Genomic DNA, 21,865 nt, shown 5'->3' with positions numbered 1-21,865 from the left:
AAATCTCCTTTCTCTCTCTCCCTTTCTCTCTAAAATCCATTGTTAAAATATTAAAAATAAAGTTCAGTTCCTCAAGAATGCTGACCACATCGCAAGTGCCCAGTTGCCACCTGTGGCTACTCTACTGGGCGTGCAGCCACACACCATGCTCATTATTACTGCCTCTGTTGGCCAGCACTGCCCTAGCAAACGGGATTCAGGGTCAGCTAGATATCTGCTTTAAATGTTAGATGACCTGTCTCATCTCAGCAGGCCCTGTAAAAGTCAGTGGGGGTTACCCGAGTTTCTGTAGTTTGCACGTTGATTTTTGCAAGGACTTCCACAGCATGTTGACACCTTCGGGCCCCAAGTCATTTCCTAGGAGGTTCAGGTTCTCCAGGCTTTTACTGCTTCCAAGAACCGAAGAGAGATGCTGGCAGCAAGCAGAAGTCAGATTGCATTTCTCCAGCCTGGGGAGGGGTGGGAAGGGAGGGTTAAAGGTGGTCCTCTGACACGGAGAAAGAAATGACAGTGGTATATTCACACAGTGGAATACTACACAACTGTAAAAAAGAAGGAACTCTTACCCTTTGCAGCAGCTTGGATGGACCTGGAGAGCATTACGCCAAGTGAAATAAGCCAGAGAAAGTTAAGTACCATATGATCTCTCCTATATGTGCGATCTAATGAACAAAGACACTGACAAACAAAATGGGTCCAGAGACATAGGTACATGGAACAGACTGACAGATCTCAGAGGGGAGGAAGGGCGGGCCTGGATGAAATAAGGTGAAGGGATTAGCCAAAGAACATATATGGGTAGCCCATGGACACAGGCAACAGTGTGGCAATGGCCAGAGAGAGTGGGAAGCAGGGGCTGGGTGGAGGGGGTCAAAGCGGGGAAAATGGGAACATCTGTAATAGTGTCAACAATAAAAATTAAAAACAGAAAATCTTAAAAAAAACCTAGAAGCAGAACGATTTAAAATTTTTATTGATTTATTTTTTCTTGAGAGAGAGAAGAAGGGAGAGAGAGAAACATCGATGTGACTGAGAAACATCCATCGGCTGCCTCCTGCACGCCCCCTACTGGGGATCGAGCCTGCAACTCGGGCATGTGCCCTGACTTGGAATCCAACCAGGACCTCTCAGTTCATGGGAAGCCGCTCAATCCACTGAGCCGCACTGGCTGGGCACAAAGAGATTTTTGAAAGAACTTTGTCTTTCACTTTGCCTCACCCTCTTACCCCTCATGTGACCTTGTAGTATCTGTCTCCACCCCTGCAGAACAGCGGCGACTCACCCAAGTGTGTTCAGGGTGCAACTCGACCATTTCAGAACCTCACACAGCCGCTTGACTCCATCGTCCTGAACGCAGTTCCTCCCGATGTCCAACACCTTCATGTGGCGGTTGTGCTGCAGGGCTCCCGCCAGCTCCTGACAGCCCCCCACTGTGAAGGAGCACTGCGACAGACTGCACATAAAAATGTACGAGAGGCCCTGAATGAGTTTCTCAGTGGTTAGAGCATCAGCTCACACACAGAAGGGTCCCAGGTTTGATTCCCAGCCCTGGTCAGGGTTCAGGCAGGCAGCCGGTCAACGTGATTCTTTCACATCGATGTTTCTCTCTCTCTCTCTCCCTCTCTCTCTCTCTCTCTCTCTCCTTCTCACCCTCCCTTCCACTCTCTCTAAAAATCAATGGGAAAAATATCCTCAGGTGAGAATTACCCTGCCCCAAAATGTACAAGGTGGGGGAAATCATCCCAAGGCCTCAGTCTATATAAGCTCCAGCCCACTTCACTTTCTTCCGAGGGAAAGAGGGACACCAGAGATGGCTTCTCATCCTGGCCCCACAGTGGTTTTTTATCCTCATGTGTGTGTGTGTGTGTGTGTGTGAGAGAGAGAGAGAGAGAGAGAGAGAGAGAGAGAGAGAGAGAGATCTCCCCCGGGAAGGACTGCTCTCTGGGACACTCACCACAGGATGACTCATGCCCCTAAACTGTGCAAACGTGTGGTTTATACTGAGCCCTGCTTTGCTCCTAGGAGTCTGGAGTATTGGGAAAGACGAGGCGGATAGTAGCCACAGGACCTGCATCCAGTGAAAACCTGAGCACAGAGGCTGCGGGAACCCTCCCTGGAGGACGTCATTCCCCATGTGTTGTCACCACTCGGTGCTGGGGTTATTGTGTGTGTGCTGGCGACTCCAATGGGGGAGAATTCCTAGGAGCTTGCACCTGGTTTCCTGCAGACTTTCCCTGGCATCTCCTCCTCCTCATGTTTCTGTCTCCTTTGACTATAACCAACCACAGCCAGACGGCTCTATGCAGCGTTCTCCTAGTCCTCTTCAGGAGTCATGGGGCCTGAGGGGACTCAGACAGCATTGCGGCTGGTCCTGAACAGTCACCCCTGTTTTCCACTATGCACCATGCATACCCCCACCTTCAACAAAAGCAAAAGCTTCTCTGTGCCAAGAATACTCTACACCCAGGACAAACCCGCACCTAGATCTGAGGCTCTCGAGGGTCCACCCGCTAAACGAGAGACAGGTGTGGTACTTACTTCAGGCTCTGCAGTCTGCAGTCTGGGCAGCTCAGTGCTTCACACAGAAGCCTCACCCCCTCATCGCCCAGGTGGTTCTTCTTCAGAGTCAGGTGAGTCAAACTCCGGTTCTGCAGAAGGGCGTCTGACAGGTGCCTGCAACTGGGTGCACCCAGCTGGCAGAAGCAGAGCCTGTGGGTGGAGAGCCGTGGAGACAGCAGCTGGGGACTGCAGCCCCACCAAGGCCCTGGGGCCCAAGCCATTGGCCTGCCTCTGGGTTCACCACAGTGCGCCCCTGGCCCCTCACCCAGGACATGCTGAGGATCCTCATGTGCCAAGGGATCCTGTCCTGTTCCAGCCTCAGAGAGCAAGCTCAGCTAGAAAGTGCCTGTCATTGTGGTTGGATAAAAACAAAAATAAAAGAATGATGGTCAAGCCCTGGCCAGTGTTTCTCAGTGGTTAGAGCATCACCCAAGAAACAAAGGGTTGTGGGTTCAATTCCTGGTCAAGGGAACATACCTGGGTTGCAGGTCCAATCCCTGACCCCGGTCAGGGTGTATGTGGAAGGCAACTGATCAATGTGTTTCTCTCACATCAGTGTTTCTCTCTCTCTCTCTCCCTCCCTTCCACTCTCTCTAAAAAAAACCCAATGGAAAAAATATCCTCAGATCAGGATTAACAACAACAACAAAAATAATGGTCAAAGGGAACAAAATTTTATTTTTACAAGATAAATTCTGGAGATCCAATATATGGCATTGTGCCTACAGCTGACAATACTGTATTTATGCTTAAAATAGGCTAAGACAGTAGATTCTATGTTACGTGTAATAACAGTAATAATGACATGGGACCCAGTGAAGGAACCCTTGTTCTCCCTGATACCAACCCTCACGGAGAGTCATTTTCAGAAATGGAGCCAAGGGGAACTTACACCAGTCTCTCTAAGACACAATCAGACTGACTCAGGGAGGCACACAGCCACCGAACACCATCGTCCTGGAGCTGATTAAACCCCAGGCACAGGCGCACTGTTCTCTGGGTGCTGGTGAGAATCACGCTGATCTCCTCAGAGCTGGCTGCTGACAAGTTGCATCTCTCCAGGCTGTGGATGTGTAGATGTTAAGTGAGCCTCAGCTACACCCAGTGTAACTTCCCGTCCCCTGGGCCACCCACTTGGGACCCAAACATCATAAGAAGATTAAATTGAATAAAGAACCCTGGCCAGGTGACTCAATTGGTTAGAGCATCATCCTGATATGCCAAGATTGCAGGTTTGATTCCCAGTCAGGTCACATGCAAGAGTCAGCCAATAAAAAAAAAGAATCAACCAATGAATGCATAAAAAAGTGGAACAACAAACATTGATCTCTCTCTCTCTCTCTTTCTCTCTCTCTCTCTCTCTCTCTCTCTCTTTCTCTCTCTCTAAAATTCAATACAAAATAAAATTTTAAAATAAGATAAAGAACAAAAGCTTCAAGTAGAGAAAGGTGGGCCAACCCTTGCCCTACTGAGCATTGGGCCAGCCCATTCTTGGTTGTGGGAGGTCCTCTGGTGCATTGTAGGGTTTTGATTATAACTGGTCTTTATCCATCACATGCCTCCAGTATTCTCCCCTCCCAACTGTGAAAACAAGATATGTGTCTGGACATAGTCCAATGTCCTCTGAGGGACAAAATCACCCCAGTCAAAAGCCACTGGGTGTAGGGGAGGCTGACAGAAGCCTACAGGGTAAAACCAAAGAGGTTGTGAGGCCCACCATCAAGGTGAAGGCAAAACTGGTCAAGACTAAGCCCTAAGGAGAAAAATGGGAAGAATAAAGATAAGAAAAGTGTCCACCCCGTCCAATGTGGCTCAGTGTTTGGAGCATCGGCCCACGCACTGAAGGGCCATGGGCTGGATTCCCCGGTCAAGGGCATGTACCTGGATTGCAGGTTCAATTCCCAGGCCAGTCAGGCACATGCAGGAGGTAACCAATAGAAGTATCTCTCTCATATTGATGTTTCTCTCTGTTCCTCTCCCCCTCCCTTCCGCTCTCTCTAAAAATCAATGTAAAAAATTTCCTCTGGTGAGGATTAACAAAACAAAACAAAAAAAGAAAGAAATGTATCCACAGAATAGGTAAACACAACAGGAGGACCCCTAGAGCTCCCCATATGTATTTCTGCCCAGCCACTCAAACCCACAAAGAAGATATTTTTATTAAGGGAGAGACTTACGAGAGCTCCCTCAGGGCACACTTTGACACGTCAAAGGACTTCTGAAAGTTTTTCACCTTGATATCAGAGAGATCGTTGTCACCCAGGCTGAGGAAACACAGACTGGAGTTCTTGCTGAGTTCCAGAAAGAGACCATGACAAGCCACAGACGTGAGGCCACACGATTCCAACCTATCAAAGAGACCCCGAAACAGGCAATGACTCCTGGGAAGAGTGCTCTTCATTGAGAGGTCGCCTTGCTGCAGGAACAAGAGCTCACTTCTTCCCTTCCCTCAGCCATTCCAGAGGCAGGAGTCCTCAGAGTCAGTGCCACTCAAAGTGTGGTCCATGGTCCAGCATCACCTCAGAACTGGCTTACCTACTGGATCTGAGAGAGTAGATTCCAGGAACCTGTGTTTTAACACCCTACCTCCACCCCTTGATGACTCTGATATACATTAAAATGTAATGACCCAACAATTCCACTTCTGGGAATATATGCAAAGAAACTTGAAACACTAATATGTGCACCCTTGGCTATTGTGGCATTATTTACAATAGCCAAGATCTAGAACAGCCCAAGTGCCCTCAGTTGATGAGCAGATAAAAAAGCTGTGGTACATTTACATAATGGAATAGTACACAGCTGTAAAAAAGAAGGATTGCTTACCCTTTGTGATAGCATGGATGGAACTAGAGATTATTAGGCTACATGAGATAAGCCAGTCAGGGAAAAAGAAGTACCAAATGATTTCACTTATATGTGGAATCTAATGACCAAAATAAACTAACAAATAGAGTGAAAACAGACTCATGAATACAGAGAACAGAATGACAGCTCTCAGAAGGGAGGAGTTGGGGGCTGGGGAGAAGAGTGAAGGGATCAAGCAAAGAAAAATAGAAAGATTCATGGACACAGACAACAGTGTGGTGATTTCCAGAGGGAAAGGGAGGGTGAAGGAGGTAGAAGAGAGTAAAGGGGGGATAAATTGTGATGGAAAGAGACATGACTTTGAGTGGTGAACATACAATGCAATTCAGAGATGATGTATTATAGAATCATACACCTGAAATCTATATAATTTTATTAAGCAATGTCACCCGAATAAATTCAGTTTTAAAAATAAAATAAAAATTAAGAACCAATGCTCTACACCCATGTCCTCTTTCCCCTCCGCTAATCTTCCCCTGTATCCATTGCTGCCATGCTGACCCTTGTTCTCACAATGAATCCTCAGACCTAGGGTGGTCTTGGGTCAGACCTGGGAAACCAAAGACTTACCACAGGTACTTGAGGTTGCATGCGGAGTGCCTCAAGGTTCTAAAAAGCATCATGGACAAAGCGACACCCAGGTTGTTAGAACTCAAATTTAGGTGGGTCAGCCAGTTGTTACCATGAAGGACCAGGACCAACTCCTTCAGAACCCTCACAGGGGTTATCGATTTGCACCTGAGGAAGAGAGGCAGCAGGATTGCTAGCTTGAGGGGTGGGGGGATATTGCTTCCTCATCTTGCCTTTCTACCATAAAAATACACACAGATACCATCAAGGATATACAAGATATAAGAGGAACTCCAAATTCGATTTTTGAGTCATGGTACTGAACCTTTGAAGAGGCGGTTTAAAATGTACTCCCCAAAAGAGTCACTACTAAGCTCAGTTGGATATATAAGGTCAGGAGTCAGCCCTGGCCAGGTAGACCAGTTGGTTGGAGCATCGTCCCAGTCCTCAGTCATGGAACATACAGGAACCAACCAATGAATGCATAAATAAGTGGAACAACAAAAATAGATGTTTCTCTCTCTCTCTCTCAAATCAATATAAAAATTTTTAAATAATATTAAAAAATAAAGCCAGGGAGACTTCCGCTCAAGATGGCAGTGTAGGTAAACGCGGTATCGCGTCCTCCCACAACCACATCAAAGTTACAACTAAACTACAGAACAACCATCATTCAAAACCGCCTGAAATCAAGCTGAATGGAAGTCCTACAGCTACGGAATTAAATCAGCAGCCACATCCAGACTGGTAGGAGGGGCGGGGGCGCGAGGGGCGGCGGTGGTGGTGGCGGTGGCGCGACAGGCTGGTCTCACACCCAAGTGTGGCGGATAAAAATCAGGAGGCTCCCGCGGCTGGGAAGGTCCTTCCTGAGGACTGAGGGGTCCCCATCCCACACCAGGTGCCCCACTCAGGGTTCCAGTGCCAGGAAGAGAAGTCCCCATAACTTCTGGCTGGAAAAACCAGCGGAAACTGAAGCTAGGGGTGCCCCAGGCAGCTCCCTAAAGGGCCCGCGCACAGACTTATCGGACTGTCTCCCTCTAAGCTTGGAGGGGAGGCAGCTCGAGGGGCACCAGAGACATACAGGGAAGAACTGAGCTGTTTGGCACTGGAGCGAGGGCTGGAGAGGGGGCTTTCTCGGGGACAAACGTGCCGTCAGAGGCCTTTGTTCCTTTGGTGAGCCCTTCCCGGGGGCAGCAGACAGTCTCCATATCTGGGATTCCAGCAACCTGGCTCACACTGGTAGCCCCGCCCTGCTGACTCCCTGAGGCCCCGCCCCACCCCACCCAACTTTCAAGCACACCCAAGCTGTTGCCACTTGCCTAACCATAGGATTGGCCTGTCTTGGGTCCTGCTTCAGGTTTTTCCTAAATTCTTTCAAACGAGCAGCATCTGGTCTCAGCGAGCCCCATACCTCTCATTAATTAATACACTGAAACAAACACAGGGAGGCAGCCAAAATGAGGAGACAAAGAAACAGGTCCCAAATGAAAGAACAGAACAAAACCCCAGGAAAAGAACTAAGCGAAATGGAGATAAGCAACCTAACAGATACTGAGTTCAAAATACTGCTTATAAGGATGCTCAATGAACTTAGTGAGAACCTCAGTGAACTTAGTGAGGGCCTCAAGAGCATAAAAAGGGACCAGTTAGAAATCATGGATACACAGTTAGAATTGAAGGAGGCATTAACTGAAATAAAGAATAATTTACACAACTTCAATAATAGAGTATGTGAATCCAAGGAGCAAACCATCGAATTGGAATATAAGGAAGCAAAAAATCCCCAATAAGAATAGCAAAAAGAAAAAAGAATCCAAAACAATGAGGACAGTGTAAGGAGCCTCTGGGACAACTTCAAGCGTGCCAACATTCGCATCTTGGGAGTGCCAGAAGGAGAAGAGAGAGAACAAGAAGTCGAAAACGTGTTTGAAACAATAATGGCAGAAAACTTTCCTAACTTGGTGAAGGAAACAGACATACAAGTCCAGGAAGCACAGAGAGTCCCAAACAAGATGAACCTCAAGAGGCCCACACCAAGACACATCATCATCAAAATGCAAAAGGTCCAAGACAAAGAGAGAATCTTAAAAGCAGCAAGAGAAAGGCAGCTAGTTACCTACAAGGGAGTTCCCATTAGGCTGTCAGCTGATTTCTCAAAAGAAACTTTGCAGGCCAGAAGGGAGTGGCAAGAAATATTCAGAGTGATGAAAACCAAGAACCTACAACCAAAATTACTCTATCCTGCAAAGCTGACATTTAGAATCGATGGACATATAAAAACTTTCCCAGACAAGAAAAAGTTAAAGGAGTTCATCACTACCAAACCGTTATTATATGAAATGATGAAGGGTCTTTTTGAAGAAAAAGATAAAATGTATGAACAAACAAAATGGCAATGAATACATATCTATCAACAATGGAATCTACAAACAAAATGAACAGGTAGAACAGAAACATTCTCATAGATACAGAGAACATTTTGTTGGTTGCCAGTTGAGAGAGGGGTTTGGAGGAATGGGTGAAAAAGGTGAAGGGATTAAGAAGCAAAAATTCATTGCTAGACTGACAAACCTCAAAGGGAAAGGGGTTGGGGGGGTGGGAAGAAGTAAACCAAAGAACTTATATGCATAACCAATGGACACAGACAAAGTGTGGGAAAAGGTGGGAGGGGGGGGGAGTGGGGACGAGGTGGTCAATGGGGGGGAAATGTGGAACATCTGTAATACATTTTACATCCAACAATAAAGATTTGAAAAAATAATAATAAAGCCAGGAGTCCATCAAACTTCCCCTTCCTTAATCTGCCATGAAAAGGTCCTGGGGCACCTACTCTTCTAGGAAGGTAACCTCCAACATCAACCCTGAGATGTCTGGTGAGAACAACTGTGTCCTGTTTTTTGTTTTGTTTTGTTTGAGCTTGTTTCTTTTTACCTTGGGGATTAAATGACAGAACCAAAATGGGAGAAAAAGAAAGAAAGGGGATGAAAAAGACCACTGTGTAAGCCTGCCATCCCTGTACTTGATCCAGCTCCTTCAACATACTGAAGTTTGAGGAAAATAATTACCACGGAATCTTCTGCTCTTAATTCATTGAATCGGCACATGATTGATTTTGTAAACCTTGAAGTATGATAGAATGGTGGACAAAGAATAGGACAGAATTTGTTGGCCAAGACTCCAGAGCATCCAACCAAATGCCATCTCAAATTTAACCCTAAGTGTGACTCACTCTGCCCTCTCTCAGGTATTTCTTCCCTGGCTCCTCCTACAAGGTCCTCCTCTATCTACTCATTCTTTCCTATCTTCACACTGGAGTTGAGACCTTGTGATTTCTATTTACATCATAGTAGAGGACTAATAAGTCCAAACCCATGCTTCCGTTTCAATGACTAGGTCTTTACTCAGTGTTTTTTAGATAGAGGAGGCTCTTCTTAAGAAATGGATTTCTTTCTTCTTTGGGAGATGTCACCATCTTATAAACTATTCTGATCATTTAGGTGTGTTTCTCCAACACAATGTAAGCTCCATGAAGGAAGGAATTATACCTTCTGTTCACAACCCCAGAACTGAGACAGAGATGCCCCTGTAATACCCTAAAACTTCTCCAGTCCTTTACATCCAACTCAAATCACCAGCCTCACTCTGAGGTCTTAAGAAAAATTACTTTCTCTATATGTATCTCTAGTGCAAGATCACACATAATAGATTCTTATTTTTTAAAAATATACTCAACCTACCCTGTCTAAGTAGCAGCTTTACTAATGCAAGCACCTTTATTTTATTTTTTAGCTTACTTTCTGGCAGTATCTATTTGTCAGAATCAAAAAAAAAATTGTATTGTCCTGCTATGGTATTCATCAAACTGTGAGAGTCTCACACTTACGTCAGTTTTTGGAGTTTGCATCTTGGATTCCTCAGCTCATAGCAGAGTTTCTTCATAGATGTAGCATTCAGCTTGCTGTTACTCAGGTCCAGCTCTCTCACATTCCCATTGTGGAACACAGAGCAGACATCCTGCCACTGGTGTATCTTGGAATTGACTAGCCTTGTCCTTTATGAGGGAGAAAGAGAAGAAGGATGAGCAAATAAAACCTAACCAACACCTAGAATGCAGTCTACAGGAGGCAAGACAAAAAGACCCTAACAAATGTGTGGGCATTTGCTAGTGTTCTGGATATAAACATGGGTAACCCCAAAAGCATAGTTTCAAAATTCCACATGTGTAATTCCCACAATCCTCAACAATTCTTGTCAGAGGAAAACAACCACATAAGTTAAGCAAGGTAAACCAAAGGTTTAATCCTTAAAAGTTCAGACTAAGCCCAGCAAGGTGACTCGGTTGGTTGGAGCGTCATCCTGTAAACCAAGAAGGTTGTAGGTTCGCTTTCCTAGGTTGTGAGTTTGATGCCCGTTCAGGATGCATGTGGAAAGCAACTGATGGATATCTCTCTCTCTCTCTCTTTCTCTCTCTCTCTCTCTCTTCCTTTCCCTCTCTCTCAAATCAATAAACATTATCCTTGTGTGAGGATTAAACAAAAAGTTCAGACTAAGTGAGGCAGACCCCAGATGAATTCAGAACTCTGCCCCCTAGTACTATTTAATCTCTGTGCTCCAATTTTCTATCTCTGAGAGGTCATAAGTTTTTTAAAATCTCAGATGAGATAAGGGAAGAAAAACAAAGAACAGATTCTGGAAGTACCTGAAAGATACAGAGTTCCTACTTTATACCTACTCCATGAACCCAGAATTGTAGCATGGGTTAGAATAGTTGTTTCCAAACTTGAGAGGGGGGGGTTGCCTGGGCTTCATGTGTTTGGTTCATGCTGATATAAAGAGTTAAAATCCACTGAGGAAAAACTGGAAGAAGCTGTGCTGTAGAGAAACAGGAAATTACCTTAACTTCAGATCTATGATGACCTTTAGGGGAGGTGTGAAATCTCCTTAAGCCTTAGGGTGATCATATATCAAGTAGGGAATGATCACTGAGTCCTAATCCTTACAATAAATGGGGTTATTCTTGGGAAAACACTTCTAGTAAGAGCCCTTCCTCACAGGACCCAACAGTGACCATGACCTGAAAGTCCCCAAGTTAAGGTTTGAGGCATTTCAAGACAGGACAAATGACAGCCAATATATGTTGAACATCTGTAACTCCACACAGAGAATCTGACTAATATTCCAATCTAGGTGGACACAAAGAAATTAGTCTTCTCAAAATTTCAATTTTTTTCAACCACAAATGAAATGGTCCTTCTTGTGGGTTTGAGGGTTCAACAAAAAAGGGTCTGAGAATACATGTAGCATGCTGTCTCCTGAGAAAAGTCTAGAAAACATCACTGGGACCTGAAATAATGGGCAGAACATTCAGGTTTTCTTATCTAGACTTAAAGATATTAGTGTCCTTGATGGGACAAGGTCATAGAAAAAGAATCCAACATAGTTGAAGCATTTCTGGGATTCTTCTTCAGGAGAAGTCATTAATGGAATTCATCAGTGTCAGGGATGGGTCAAGGTCATAGGACAAGAACCCAAAGGAGATAAAATAGTTCTGGGATTCTCCTTCCAGCAGACAGAGGCAAACTCATAAGAATAAGCTTCAGGACTTAGTTGACTCCATCAGCCCCACTCCCACCCCAACTCATGCTCAAAGGAGAAATATCTAGTGTTTGATTGGAGACCTGGAGCTCACAGAGAGCTGGGCACTAATCCAGGCTGAGCTACTCAATAACCGCAAGGATGAAAGGAAACTATGCTTTTATCCTTCACTTTTCTTAGCCATGAGTGGCAGTAACAGTTCTCCCTCCATTCAGCTATGGGCATCAGATGTCAGATGATGTCCTAGCGCAATGCCTGGTACATACCTTCCATGTGCAGTACCTGAGATAGAAGCTCTACCTTTAACTTAATTAAAGGAGCCAGCAAACCCAACTGATACCTAAAGGAGAATCTTCTCCCAGGGTAAAGCTGATCAACGATGTTTGATCAATCATAACCATTGATAACACAACTACAACAGTAAATCCTCAGTTTTCATGGTAGAACTCAGGCAGAGTCTGGGAAGATGATAGAATGTTGGGAAAAGAACGACATTATGTTACTCACCCTGGCGTTTCCCAATCGCAAGTCGACTCCATTTGAGGGATGAGGCAGCGAACAGAAAGCCTCAGCTTACTTAACCTTTGACAGTGTTTGAGACAAAATGAAGTAACCTGGAGTTGCAGGTCTCCGATCTCCAGGTCAGCTTCAAGGAGGTGGCTCAGAATCTGCTTGACAAAAGTCTCCTCCTGAGTCTCATACACGCACTGAAAAAACGGTAGCAACTCCAAACTGCAGGAGACCACGTCAGATGTGGATAACGCTTCTGCCCATCTTAAGAATTCATCCATAACCCTGGGAGACATCTTACAGTGCAAAGTGTCTTCTACTTGTCTTGCTAGGTCTCTGTTTAAGAGACCAAAGGAAAAAAGAGCCATCTGATGCCAGTAGGAGTTGGTATCCACAAAGGCATCGTTCAGGAGCACCCTCAGCTCTTGATGCTTTGAGAGCCCACTAATGGCTCCCTCCTTTCCCCTGAGCACATAGAACATGGCCCCCAAAAACACCTGGAAACTTTGGTGAGTGAAGGTCATGCAGTCCTCACAGTCACTGACCTTTCGAAGAATGTTCAGCCTAAAGAGACAATCAATCAGAGGTGGTTGCAGGTGCCGATGTTCCATGTCCTCTTTGGCAAACGTGAAGTTGGAAGACCACATCCCATCTGCAGCTAGAGAGCAGAGGGCCTTCCACTGCTCCGACCAGCTCTGCTTCGACCAACCCACCTCTGCTGATTCAAACAAGCTGGAGAAAAAGTAGGCGTACAGACTGGTGGTTGTCTGGATGCTCAGCTGGAAAGAAGGACGTCTGGCCATCTGCCACTTCAGGCAGGAGGACACGGTCCAGCACACGAGGGGGGCAGAGCAGGAATGAGATAGAGCTTCATTCTTTCTAATCCACCGCAAGATTTTCTTGGCTTCGTTTCGGTCCCTGAAGTACCTGAAGAAATACTCCTCCTGGTCTTCCTCTGTGAACCCTGGGATTAGTATAAACCATGGATTCAATAACAATTTTTTAAGGTCCTCACTGGGACAGTCCCTGGTCGTGATCAGTAAGGTAGCCTCAGGAACTATTTTCTTCTTCAACAAGTGGATGAGAATTCTGGCTGCTGGGAGCTGCTGGTACCAGTCTGTACATGGCTGGCTGTCATCCTCATCAGAGGACACAGTCATGTCCTCAAAGCCATCGATGACAAACAGGAGCCTCTCGGGATGACTCATGAAGTGTTCGATGGGGGCCTGAGAGTCGGGCCAGTCCCGGGAAAGCAGGCCAGCCAAGGTGGTGTCCTCCATGTTTTGGACTTGATGGCAGCTGGTATAGAAGACATACAAGAAGGTTTGCTGAAAGAGCAAGCCCTCCGCCCAATGCATCATGACCTTCATCGCCAGGGTGGTCTTTCCAACTCCTGCCACACCATGCAGGACGATCGTCTGGGGCTGGGCTCCCATCCTCTTGGGATACAGGAGACACCTCAGTTCTTTGTGCTCCTGCTCTGTGACATTACGGAGGTAGATATGGTCTTTTGGCCAAGGGATAGCATTCCACATCGCCAGGAATTTAGCCTTCATCCTCTCTCGGTATGTTCCTCTGTGGACTGAGTGAGAGAAGTGAGTCAAAATGCAAGAGTGTGCCCTGGCTGGTGTGGCTCGGTGGTTGAGCCTCAATCCATGGACCAAGAGGTCACTGGTTTGATTCCTGGTCAGAGCACATGCCCAGGTTGTGGGATCAGTCCCCATTGGAGGCGGCCAATCAATGTTCTCTCTCATTCATGTTTCTATGTCCCTCTCCCTCTCCCTTTCCTTCTTTCTCTCCTTCTCCCTCTTTCTTCCATTCTCTCTAAAAAATCAATAAAAACACATTTAAAAAAGTTTACCAAAGAACAGAGGGGTGTGAGGAGGCTTAGGAAAATAAAGTTGTACATGAATTCTAGGGTTTAGGCTTAAATATCTGGTTGGACAATGATGCCACATACCAGGGAAAAAATGATAGGCACATAATTTATATATAAATGTGTGTTCATGACAATCCAATACAATTTTGTAAATATCTAAATATATAAAATATATATATTCTAACATATTATGTACAGTAAATTACAATATAATGTACTCCAATATACAAATTAAATATATACTTTATATAAACATATAAATTATATATAAATTAAACATAAATATATATTTAAATTTAAATAAAAATACAATAAAATATATTTAAATATATAAATTATATGTATAAACTAAATATAAGTAAATAAATATAGATTATATATAAGTGAAATACAAATAAACAAACACATATTTAAATATATGAATATAGTTTTATAGATTTATATGAAATATATTTTATGTGAATATCTAAATATATGCTTTAAATATATTTTAATACATAGTATATAATATATATCTTAATATAGATACTAAATATGCATATTATATAAACATGTACATTAAATGTAAATATGTAGTGTATATCTAAGTACAAAACGTTTCCAGTGGAGAAGACAGAACAGGAATATCAAAGACCCGACTTCACATTTTCTTCACAGCTTATGTCTGTGACGCTCTAGAAATTTTTTGAATCACAGCTTCTTGCCTATAAATTCAAAATGGGCAGAAAAAAATTTTGCCCACCTAGAGAGAAATGTCATCTTCCGGGAATGGGGTCTGGCAGCAACCTATTGGATTATCAAAGGTCTCAGAAGACTGGTGTTTCCCACATGCCCATCCAGAGCTTCACCCACCTCCAGGAATGAACTGTTATTCAGAATTGAACAAATCCCAAGAACTGATCAATCAACCTTTAGAAAGGGACCTTACAGCCTCGGCCAGGTGGCTCGGTTGGTTGGAGCACCATCCATTGCACCAAAAGATTGCAGGTTCAATCACTGGTTGGGGCAAGTGAAGGAGGCAACCAATTGATATTTCTTTCTCACATCGAGGTCTCTCTCTCTCTCTCTCTCTCTCTCTCTCTCTCTCTCTCTGGCTCCTCTTTCTCTCCCCCTTTCTCACTAAAAAGAAAAAATCAGTAAATCATATCCTCGAATGAGGTTTAAAAAAAAGGAAGACATGGACCTTTAGACCACAGGACTGACTCATGCAGGTCCGGCTCCCTCAGAAGGAGAGAAGCCATCTCTCCTGCTCACCTCCGTTTCTCTTCTTTGCAGCAAGAGTCCGGTGAAATCTGAAACTCTGTGAGATCCAGACCCTGCTGGCAGCCACAGCAGAGGTCTCCTTGGACCTAACCAAGTTGGGGATGAGTCTCACTGTCCAGACTACCGAAGGCTGAGCAAGAAAGCAGCCCACAAACTCTAGACAGAAACATGGCAGGAGGGAGAAGACTAACCATGGACAGACCAAGAGGCCACCTTCTAAGGCAACATGCTCTGACAGGTCAGTAAGACACGGAGTGACCACAGGGAGACGAGGAACACCAAAGAAAGAAAGGCTAAAATAAAGAGATGGTCTTCACTCACTGACAGAATAAATGCAAACCAAGAATTAAATCAGGACACAATTTCAGCCAATTAGGCAATGATTTCAAGGAATCTTCTGGGACAAAACAAATGAACAAAAAAGCACAGCTCCCTATTAAAACAACACAGAGACCAGAAACGAACACTGGCGGCTCAGAACGCAGAGCAGCATCAGACAGAAAGTCCGGCTTATAGTAACGTGTTCTTTAATAAGCCGTAGTAGAAACACAGATGGGAAGGGTGTCATTTCTGGAACACTACTGGTTGGATAAAACATGAAGAAAAATGTCCAATGTGGACCCAGTAAAATGTCCATGCGGCAATTTGTGTGCGATCATCGTAAAATTGTGTACACGCACCTGATGGTTCTTCTGGGATGTCTGGTTCTTCTTGGCTTGGGTCTTGGGGTCCCTGTGGCATCTCTGAAAGAAACATGGGTGGTGGGATATGAGATACCCCAGGCTGGAAAGCAGTAGGCAGTGAAGGGTGCTGTCAGTAAAAACAATGTTTCTCTGACAAGCTTGGGGTTGCTGGGGGAGCCACATCCCGCACTCCATCAACCCCACTACTTTGGAAGCACGCTACTTTGCAAAGACCCTGTCACAGGACCCTGCCTCTGGGATTGGGTCCGACCTGATCCCGTCTGGCTCCTCCCCACATGTCCACAGGCTCACTCCCTCACCTCCAGGTCTTTGCTCAAATCCAACCTCCTCACGGTGGCTGATGATCCCAATAAATCCAGCACCAGACCCCCTACATCACACACCCTGGGCCATCCCAACCACCTTACTCTCTCTCTTTTCCTTGGCACCTGTCACCCTCTAACACACCACATGACAAACTTAGTGATCCTGTCATTCCTCACCTATCAAGAGAAATTTCAATCAACCCCATAAAATCCCAGCAGCAACATCCTTTTTCCCATGAGGGTACAGTCTTCATCACCATGTGTTGCCCCCGACCTTCATTCCCCCGTGACCCCCATCCCTTGTGTCCCCATCTCCCATGTCCCCAGCCCCCAGCCCCACTCACCATTCATCTGGGCTCTGAGTCCCTCACACAGTGGAGTCAGATTCATGTCCTCAAAGATGCGGAGGGTCCCTTCCCACACCTGCCTTTCCGGGAAGTGCTGCTTCATCAGACACAGCAGATCCCTGGGATCCGCTGCCTTCACGTTGGCCCAGGGGATCTTCGGGGAGTTCTGGGCCAGCACCTGCGGTGACTGGAGGCCCAGTTTGAATCTCTCCAGCTGGTACTGATCCAGGCCCCTCAGGTGAGACAGCAGCTCCTCAGAGATACAGCCGCCACAACCACCTGAGCCGAGGAGCTCATCCTGCCAACACATCCGATTCCCGGCTTCACCCAAGACCGGTCACACCACAAAACCAACAGAAAAATAAGAGTGAAAATCTAAGCCATGGCCCTGGTCAGGTGGCTCAGTATATTAGAGCATTTGCCTGATATACCAAGGTTGTGAGTGAGTTCGATCCCCTGTCTAGGCACTTCCAACACTCAACCAACGAATGCATAAATAAGTAGAATAAAAATCAATGTTTCGCCAAGACGGTGTGGATTAGTGGTTGAGCATTGACCCATGCACCAAGAGGTCATTCGTTCAATTCCCAGTCAGGGCACATGCCCAGGTTGTGGGCCAGGTCCCCAGTGGGAGCCATGCAGGAGGTAGCCAGTCGATGTTCTCTCTCATTGATGTTTTTCTCTCCCTCTCCCTTCCTCTCTGTAAAAATCAATAAAGAATATTCTTTTTAAAAATTGATGATTCTCTCTTTCTAACCAATAAATACATATTCTCAGGTGAGGTTTAAAAAAAATTTTTGTTTATTGTCACTGGAGGACACTTTTGCATTTATCTTCAGACAGAGGGAGGAAGAGAGAGAGAAACATCGATGTGAGAGACACACATCAACTGGCTGCCACCCACATGACCCAACCAGAGCCGGGAACAAACTACGACCAAGGTACATTCCCTTAGAGGGAACTAAACCTGGGTCTCTCCGGTCCAAAGGCAGAGGTTCCAAACGCTGAGCCAAATCGGCCAGGGCAAAACAAAAACAATTTTTAATAAAATACATTTTGTTGAGAGGGTAGATCCATGTTAAGTGTTTGTATTACATACACACACAGCTATGAAACTTCTGGGGATGGACTTGCCTATTATCTCATTGTGGTGACGGTTTCACAGGTGTCCACCTGTGCCCACACTCCACAAATTGTACACGTTAAATATGTGCCATTTTTGTACGTCTCTAAGGCTGGTCTCAAAGAAAAAATTACCCTGGGCAGCGTGGCTCAGTGGTTAGTGTCGGCCCCAGCACTGAAGGTCACGCTTCCATTCCTTGTCAAGGGCACGTACCTGGGTGGCAGGTCATTCCCTGCCCAATAGGGGTGCCTGCAGGAGGAAACAATCCACCTGTCTCTCTCTCTCTTCCTCCATCCCTGCCTCTTTCCTTCCCTTCCACTCTCTAAAATTCAATGGGAGAAAATTTCCTCAGGTGAGGATTAACAACAGAGAAGGAGAGAGAGAATAAAATGCTGGCAAAATCTGGGAGTTGGGGGCACACAAGGTTTGGAACAGAATAGAAAGGAGACCGCACGTACCAATCACACTTCTGTTTTCAGAAATCAAAAAGAAGTCAGCTCCACTCTGTCCCCAGCCTGTGACTGGCTCTCAGGGTGACCCAGCCTCCTGCCAGGTCTGTCTGTGGGGCCCTGGTTGGTGGCTCTCCTCCTGCCCCTCTGGAGAGGTCCGGAATGCCTCCTGATGGGCCAGGAAGCCCAGACCCAACCTCTGCTGATTATCCCTGACCCCTTCCCTCCAGGTGTACATCATCGCTGGCCAGGAGGGGAGACACGGGTTGGGGAGAGCAGGGTTTCTAATGAGAAACCACACTGCAGAATCCAGGTGTCCCTGGAGTCCTCCATCCCTGCAAGAAGCCCTTGATGTGAGCATCTCTCGGAGCACCTAGAAAACCTCGCGCCAGGTGAGAGGAAGGAGGCCAGGAGGCTCCAGGTCAGAGGTCAATGCCATCGCAGGGGAACTGAAATTAAAAAATAACATGGCCGGGCGGTGTGGCTCAGTGGTTGAGTGTGGTCCATACACCAGAAGTACCCTGGTTCAGTTTCCACTGGGGCACATGCCCAGGTTTTGGGGGTCGGTCTTAGATGTGGGGGAGAGAGTGCAGGAGACAGAGGGTCCACATTTCTCATATGTATTTTTCTCTCTCTCCCTCTTAAAAAATCAATTAAATAATAAAACATAAATGTTTACCCAGCCCTGGCCGGGACCTTCACTGGGGTCACAGCAGGCCTATGGCCACGATGCCCAGGGCAGGGTGCTGGACACAGTTAATTTTTATGCATTTATTTTCATTGTTGACAATATTACAGATGTCCCCCAGTGACCATCAGCAAGAACACCTGGCAGGTCGGCGTGCCCTGGTGGCAGGAGGGATGTGGGACACCCGATGGGTGTTTGGGAAGAAGGACCTCGAGCAGGCCAAGCTGGACCACAGGGCCCTGGCCCCTCCCCTGGGGGTGACTGTTCTCCGCAGGGTAACAGGGGCTGAGGACTGTATGCCTTTGCCCTCCTGAGCTTCTGAAATTGTTTTGCTGCTGGTAGGACGTCCTCTGCTTCCCACAGTGGCACCCAAATGTCCAGACTCTGGACCGGCTTTCTTTTTTTAAACAAATTTTCTTTAATTGTGAATTTTTTTTTCTAACTTCACATGAGGACTTTTTCCATTTTTTGTTCAGATAGAGTGGCAGGGAGGGAGAGAGAGAGAGAAACATCGAGGTGAAAAGGAAACATCAAGTAGCTGCCACCCACATGACCTACCAGGGCCGGGGACAAACTGCAACAAAGTTATGTGCCCTTAGCGAGAACCGAACCCGGGTCTCTCTGGAACGCAGGCCCACGCTGTAACCATTCAGCCAAACCAGCCAGGGCTGGACCGTGTTTGTGAGATGCACCTCATAGCTCAGGCTGGGAGGAGAAGAAACACCTCAACCACCTGGCACTTTTCCTGTTCCCATTCTGTCCCTCCTTTTCAAAATGTTTTATTGGTTTTTTAGAGAGAAATAAAGAAAGTGATAGACACATCGTTGTGAGAGAGAAACATCCATCCGGCTCCCCAGCACACCCCTTACCTGGCACGGAGCCTGAAACCCTGGCAAGTGTCCTGACTGGGAATCATCTGGGACCTCCCAGTCCATGGGCAGAGGCTCAGTCCACTGAGCCACAGGGGCGGGGCCTGTTGGGCCTTTTCAGTGAGGTGTGCACCTGGCCCAGGAGAAATTCCTCCAGGCTTGCTGACCTTGGGGAATAGAAGGAGGTCACCCGGAGTGGCAGCTCCTTGGCTGGAAAGTGGCCCGCAGGAGTACCACTGTGTGCAGGAAGTCAGGGGGAGGCCTTTCTGAGACAGATCAGACAAGACTGTCCAAAAGCAACTTTGCTGATCGGCAAAAACACAGTCTTGTAGGTGTTTGCTTTCTGCCTCAGGCAGGTGGACATTTGTGGTCATGGACCTGACCATGACCCTGAGCATAGCCAAGGTGGGCAGCCTGCACCCCACGCCCTCTCTTCTGCTGGCTCCGAGCTCACACCTGGCACCAGTCTGCCTATCCTGACATCTTGCCCACCTGTCCTGGGCACCTAAGGGGAGGGGGATGGGAGGCCACGGGTCTATCTGGGAAAACACAGATGTCTTCACTGAGGCCTTGAATGTTCCTGGAGTAAACTGCAACCTTATAGTGGCTCTTCCGGGAACTTTGTAAATGGGGGTCTTACTAGAATCAGGGCTCTGGGACCAGAGCCAGCAAGGAAACCACCAGCCTGGGTTTCCCAGCTGTTTCCTCCAGGTGAATCTCGAACCAGGAGTCCCTCTCTGTTTCTCTCTCCACCCAGACCAAGGGAGCGATCCGTATTTTTGCTGGCGGCAAAACCTGTGCCACGTGATTCACATGCGTCTCCACCCTGAATTCTGAGGCACTGAAACACTCTCCTTGCAAACTGCATGGACGGACATGAGTATCAAAGGACCTGGACGTCCTTCTCTACCCGACCCATCTTACGGAGCAGAACGACCTCCAGGTCCACTCCAGGTGTGGTCAAGTGCATGAAACAAGTTTAGTTAGTACCTGTCACCTAACATATAGGCTGATCAAAAACACGTATGCATACTTAGAGTAATTAGAAAGCCAGAATTTATTAAAAGAAATTTCCTTTTCAAAGTGTAAGAGAATCAACAGGCATTGATCATCTTTTTTCTCAACATGTTTTCAAACTGGGGACGGTTCAGGTCCAGGCCCGGCTAGAGAAGGAGAAAGCAATAGCACCCCAAACATCAGGAATCACTTTCTTCGGTATTTGTGAAAATTTTCTTTCAATGTACTCTTGCCGGTTTTCTACGGCAAACTATCTTTTACGTATCCACATAAGTAGGTCTAGTGGATAAATCCTCTCCTCTAATCAAACCATCAAGTTTCATGGCAAGAAGTGAGCAGTCACATCAGAGCCTCATCTCAGCACAGGAGCAGGAGGGTGAGCTCAGGCACCAGGAAGTACAGACAGGGGTGGGAGGGCCCTGCCCCCTCTGCTGCACAGGACAGTGTGGGGAGGGGGTGGGGCAGAAATGGTCCAGCTATTCAATCTGAGGTTCTTGAGTCATCAAGTGGGAACCTGAAGAAATCTGCCACCATCAGTCCCCACGAGGCTGGTCCTCACGCTGTGGAGAAAATATTCATGAACAAATAAATGTCAGTCGCTGTAACTGGTGATAGTCTCAAAAATCCATTTCGTGCTCAAAATGTCCCCAGGAACCCCCATAACCCAGTCCCGGCCCCTCAGTCCACCCCTTCCCCACGTCAGTCTCACCTTTACAAGCCGGGAGAGACATGTCAGAGCCCTGGGAGCTGTCACGGCCTGGGGGGGACACACCAGGACATGGTCAGACCCAGGACAGGAGACTGAAGGAGGAACTGTGGGGTGAGGGCCCCATGGGCTCCCGTCTGCTCTGTCACAGGGTCTCAGGGGTCACCCCCTCCATACTCACTGGCAGCCTGAGCGTAGCTCCCTCCTTTTCCACCTGCGGGAAGAAAACATCCTGTGAGACACCAGGGAGGAGGCAGGGCCATGAGGTGCTAAAGGAGGCCCTAGTCCTGACCCCAGAGAAGTTCCCAGAACTGTGTGCATAGACCCAGGGCAGGATCAGAAAACCTGTGGAAAGTACACGTCAGGGGCTGGACCAGGTGCCCTCCCCGAGGTCTGTCCTCAGCAGGGACCTT

At 46.7% G+C, this 21,865-nt stretch overlaps 2 protein-coding genes across 5 annotated transcripts in view; both read right to left on the bottom strand.

Moving 5' to 3' along the window:
* Positions 1 to 21,865, bottom strand: part of LOC118639189 (class I histocompatibility antigen, Gogo-C*0203 alpha chain-like) — a 361,626-nt gene that overhangs the window by 107,812 nt on the left and 231,949 nt on the right. Inside the window, exons 6-8 of one of the 4 annotated variants that reach the window (XM_036275458.1) lie at positions 21,634 to 21,666; positions 21,456 to 21,503; positions 20,753 to 21,306 (exon numbers count right to left, since the gene is read on the bottom strand). The exons of 2 other annotated variants lie outside the window; for them this stretch is intronic. In XM_036275458.1, coding sequence (XP_036131351.1) covers positions 21,302 to 21,306; positions 21,456 to 21,503; positions 21,634 to 21,666 — 86 coding nt within the window. In that variant the 3' untranslated portion in view covers positions 20,753 to 21,301. Of the gene's footprint in view, positions 1 to 20,752; positions 21,307 to 21,455; positions 21,504 to 21,633; positions 21,667 to 21,865 lie in introns of those variants that run through there. One more of the 4 variants, XM_036275457.1, reaches the window with a different exon arrangement.
* NLRP13 (NLR family pyrin domain containing 13) lies at positions 275 to 17,019 on the bottom strand. The gene is made up of 10 exons (XM_036273968.1): positions 16,598 to 17,019; positions 15,919 to 15,987; positions 12,100 to 13,684; positions 9,881 to 10,048; positions 5,998 to 6,165; positions 4,737 to 4,907; positions 3,452 to 3,622; positions 2,539 to 2,709; positions 1,283 to 1,453; positions 275 to 449 (listed from the first exon to the last, which is right to left on the bottom strand). Exons 1-10 carry the CDS (start codon positions 16,908 to 16,910, stop codon positions 275 to 277), a joined length of 3,162 nt encoding a protein of 1,053 aa, XP_036129861.1. The 5' UTR covers positions 16,911 to 17,019.

This window comes from Molossus molossus, unplaced genomic scaffold (assembly GCF_014108415.1).
Source record: "Molossus molossus isolate mMolMol1 unplaced genomic scaffold, mMolMol1.p scaffold_m16_p_21, whole genome shotgun sequence".
Lineage (NCBI taxonomy): Eukaryota > Metazoa > Chordata > Mammalia > Chiroptera > Molossidae > Molossus > Molossus molossus.
Note: the sequence above shows the minus strand (reverse complement) of the source record. Positions and strands in the feature narration are given on the sequence as shown.

Excerpts from the sequence above, each read along its gene's own strand:
- NLRP13 (XM_036273968.1), bottom strand. The coding sequence starts at position 16,910 with ATGTGTTGGCAGGATGAGCTCCTCGGCTCAGGTGGTTGTGGCGGCTGT. Across the intron at positions 15,988-16,597 it reads ACTCAGAGCCCAGATGAATG|AGATGCCACAGGGACCCCAA; the intron begins GTGAGTGGGGCT and ends TGTTTCTTTCAG. Across the intron at positions 10,049-12,099 it reads TGCGATTGGGAAACGCCAGG|GACAAGGCTAGTCAATTCCA; the intron begins GTGAGTAACATA and ends TCCCTCATAAAG.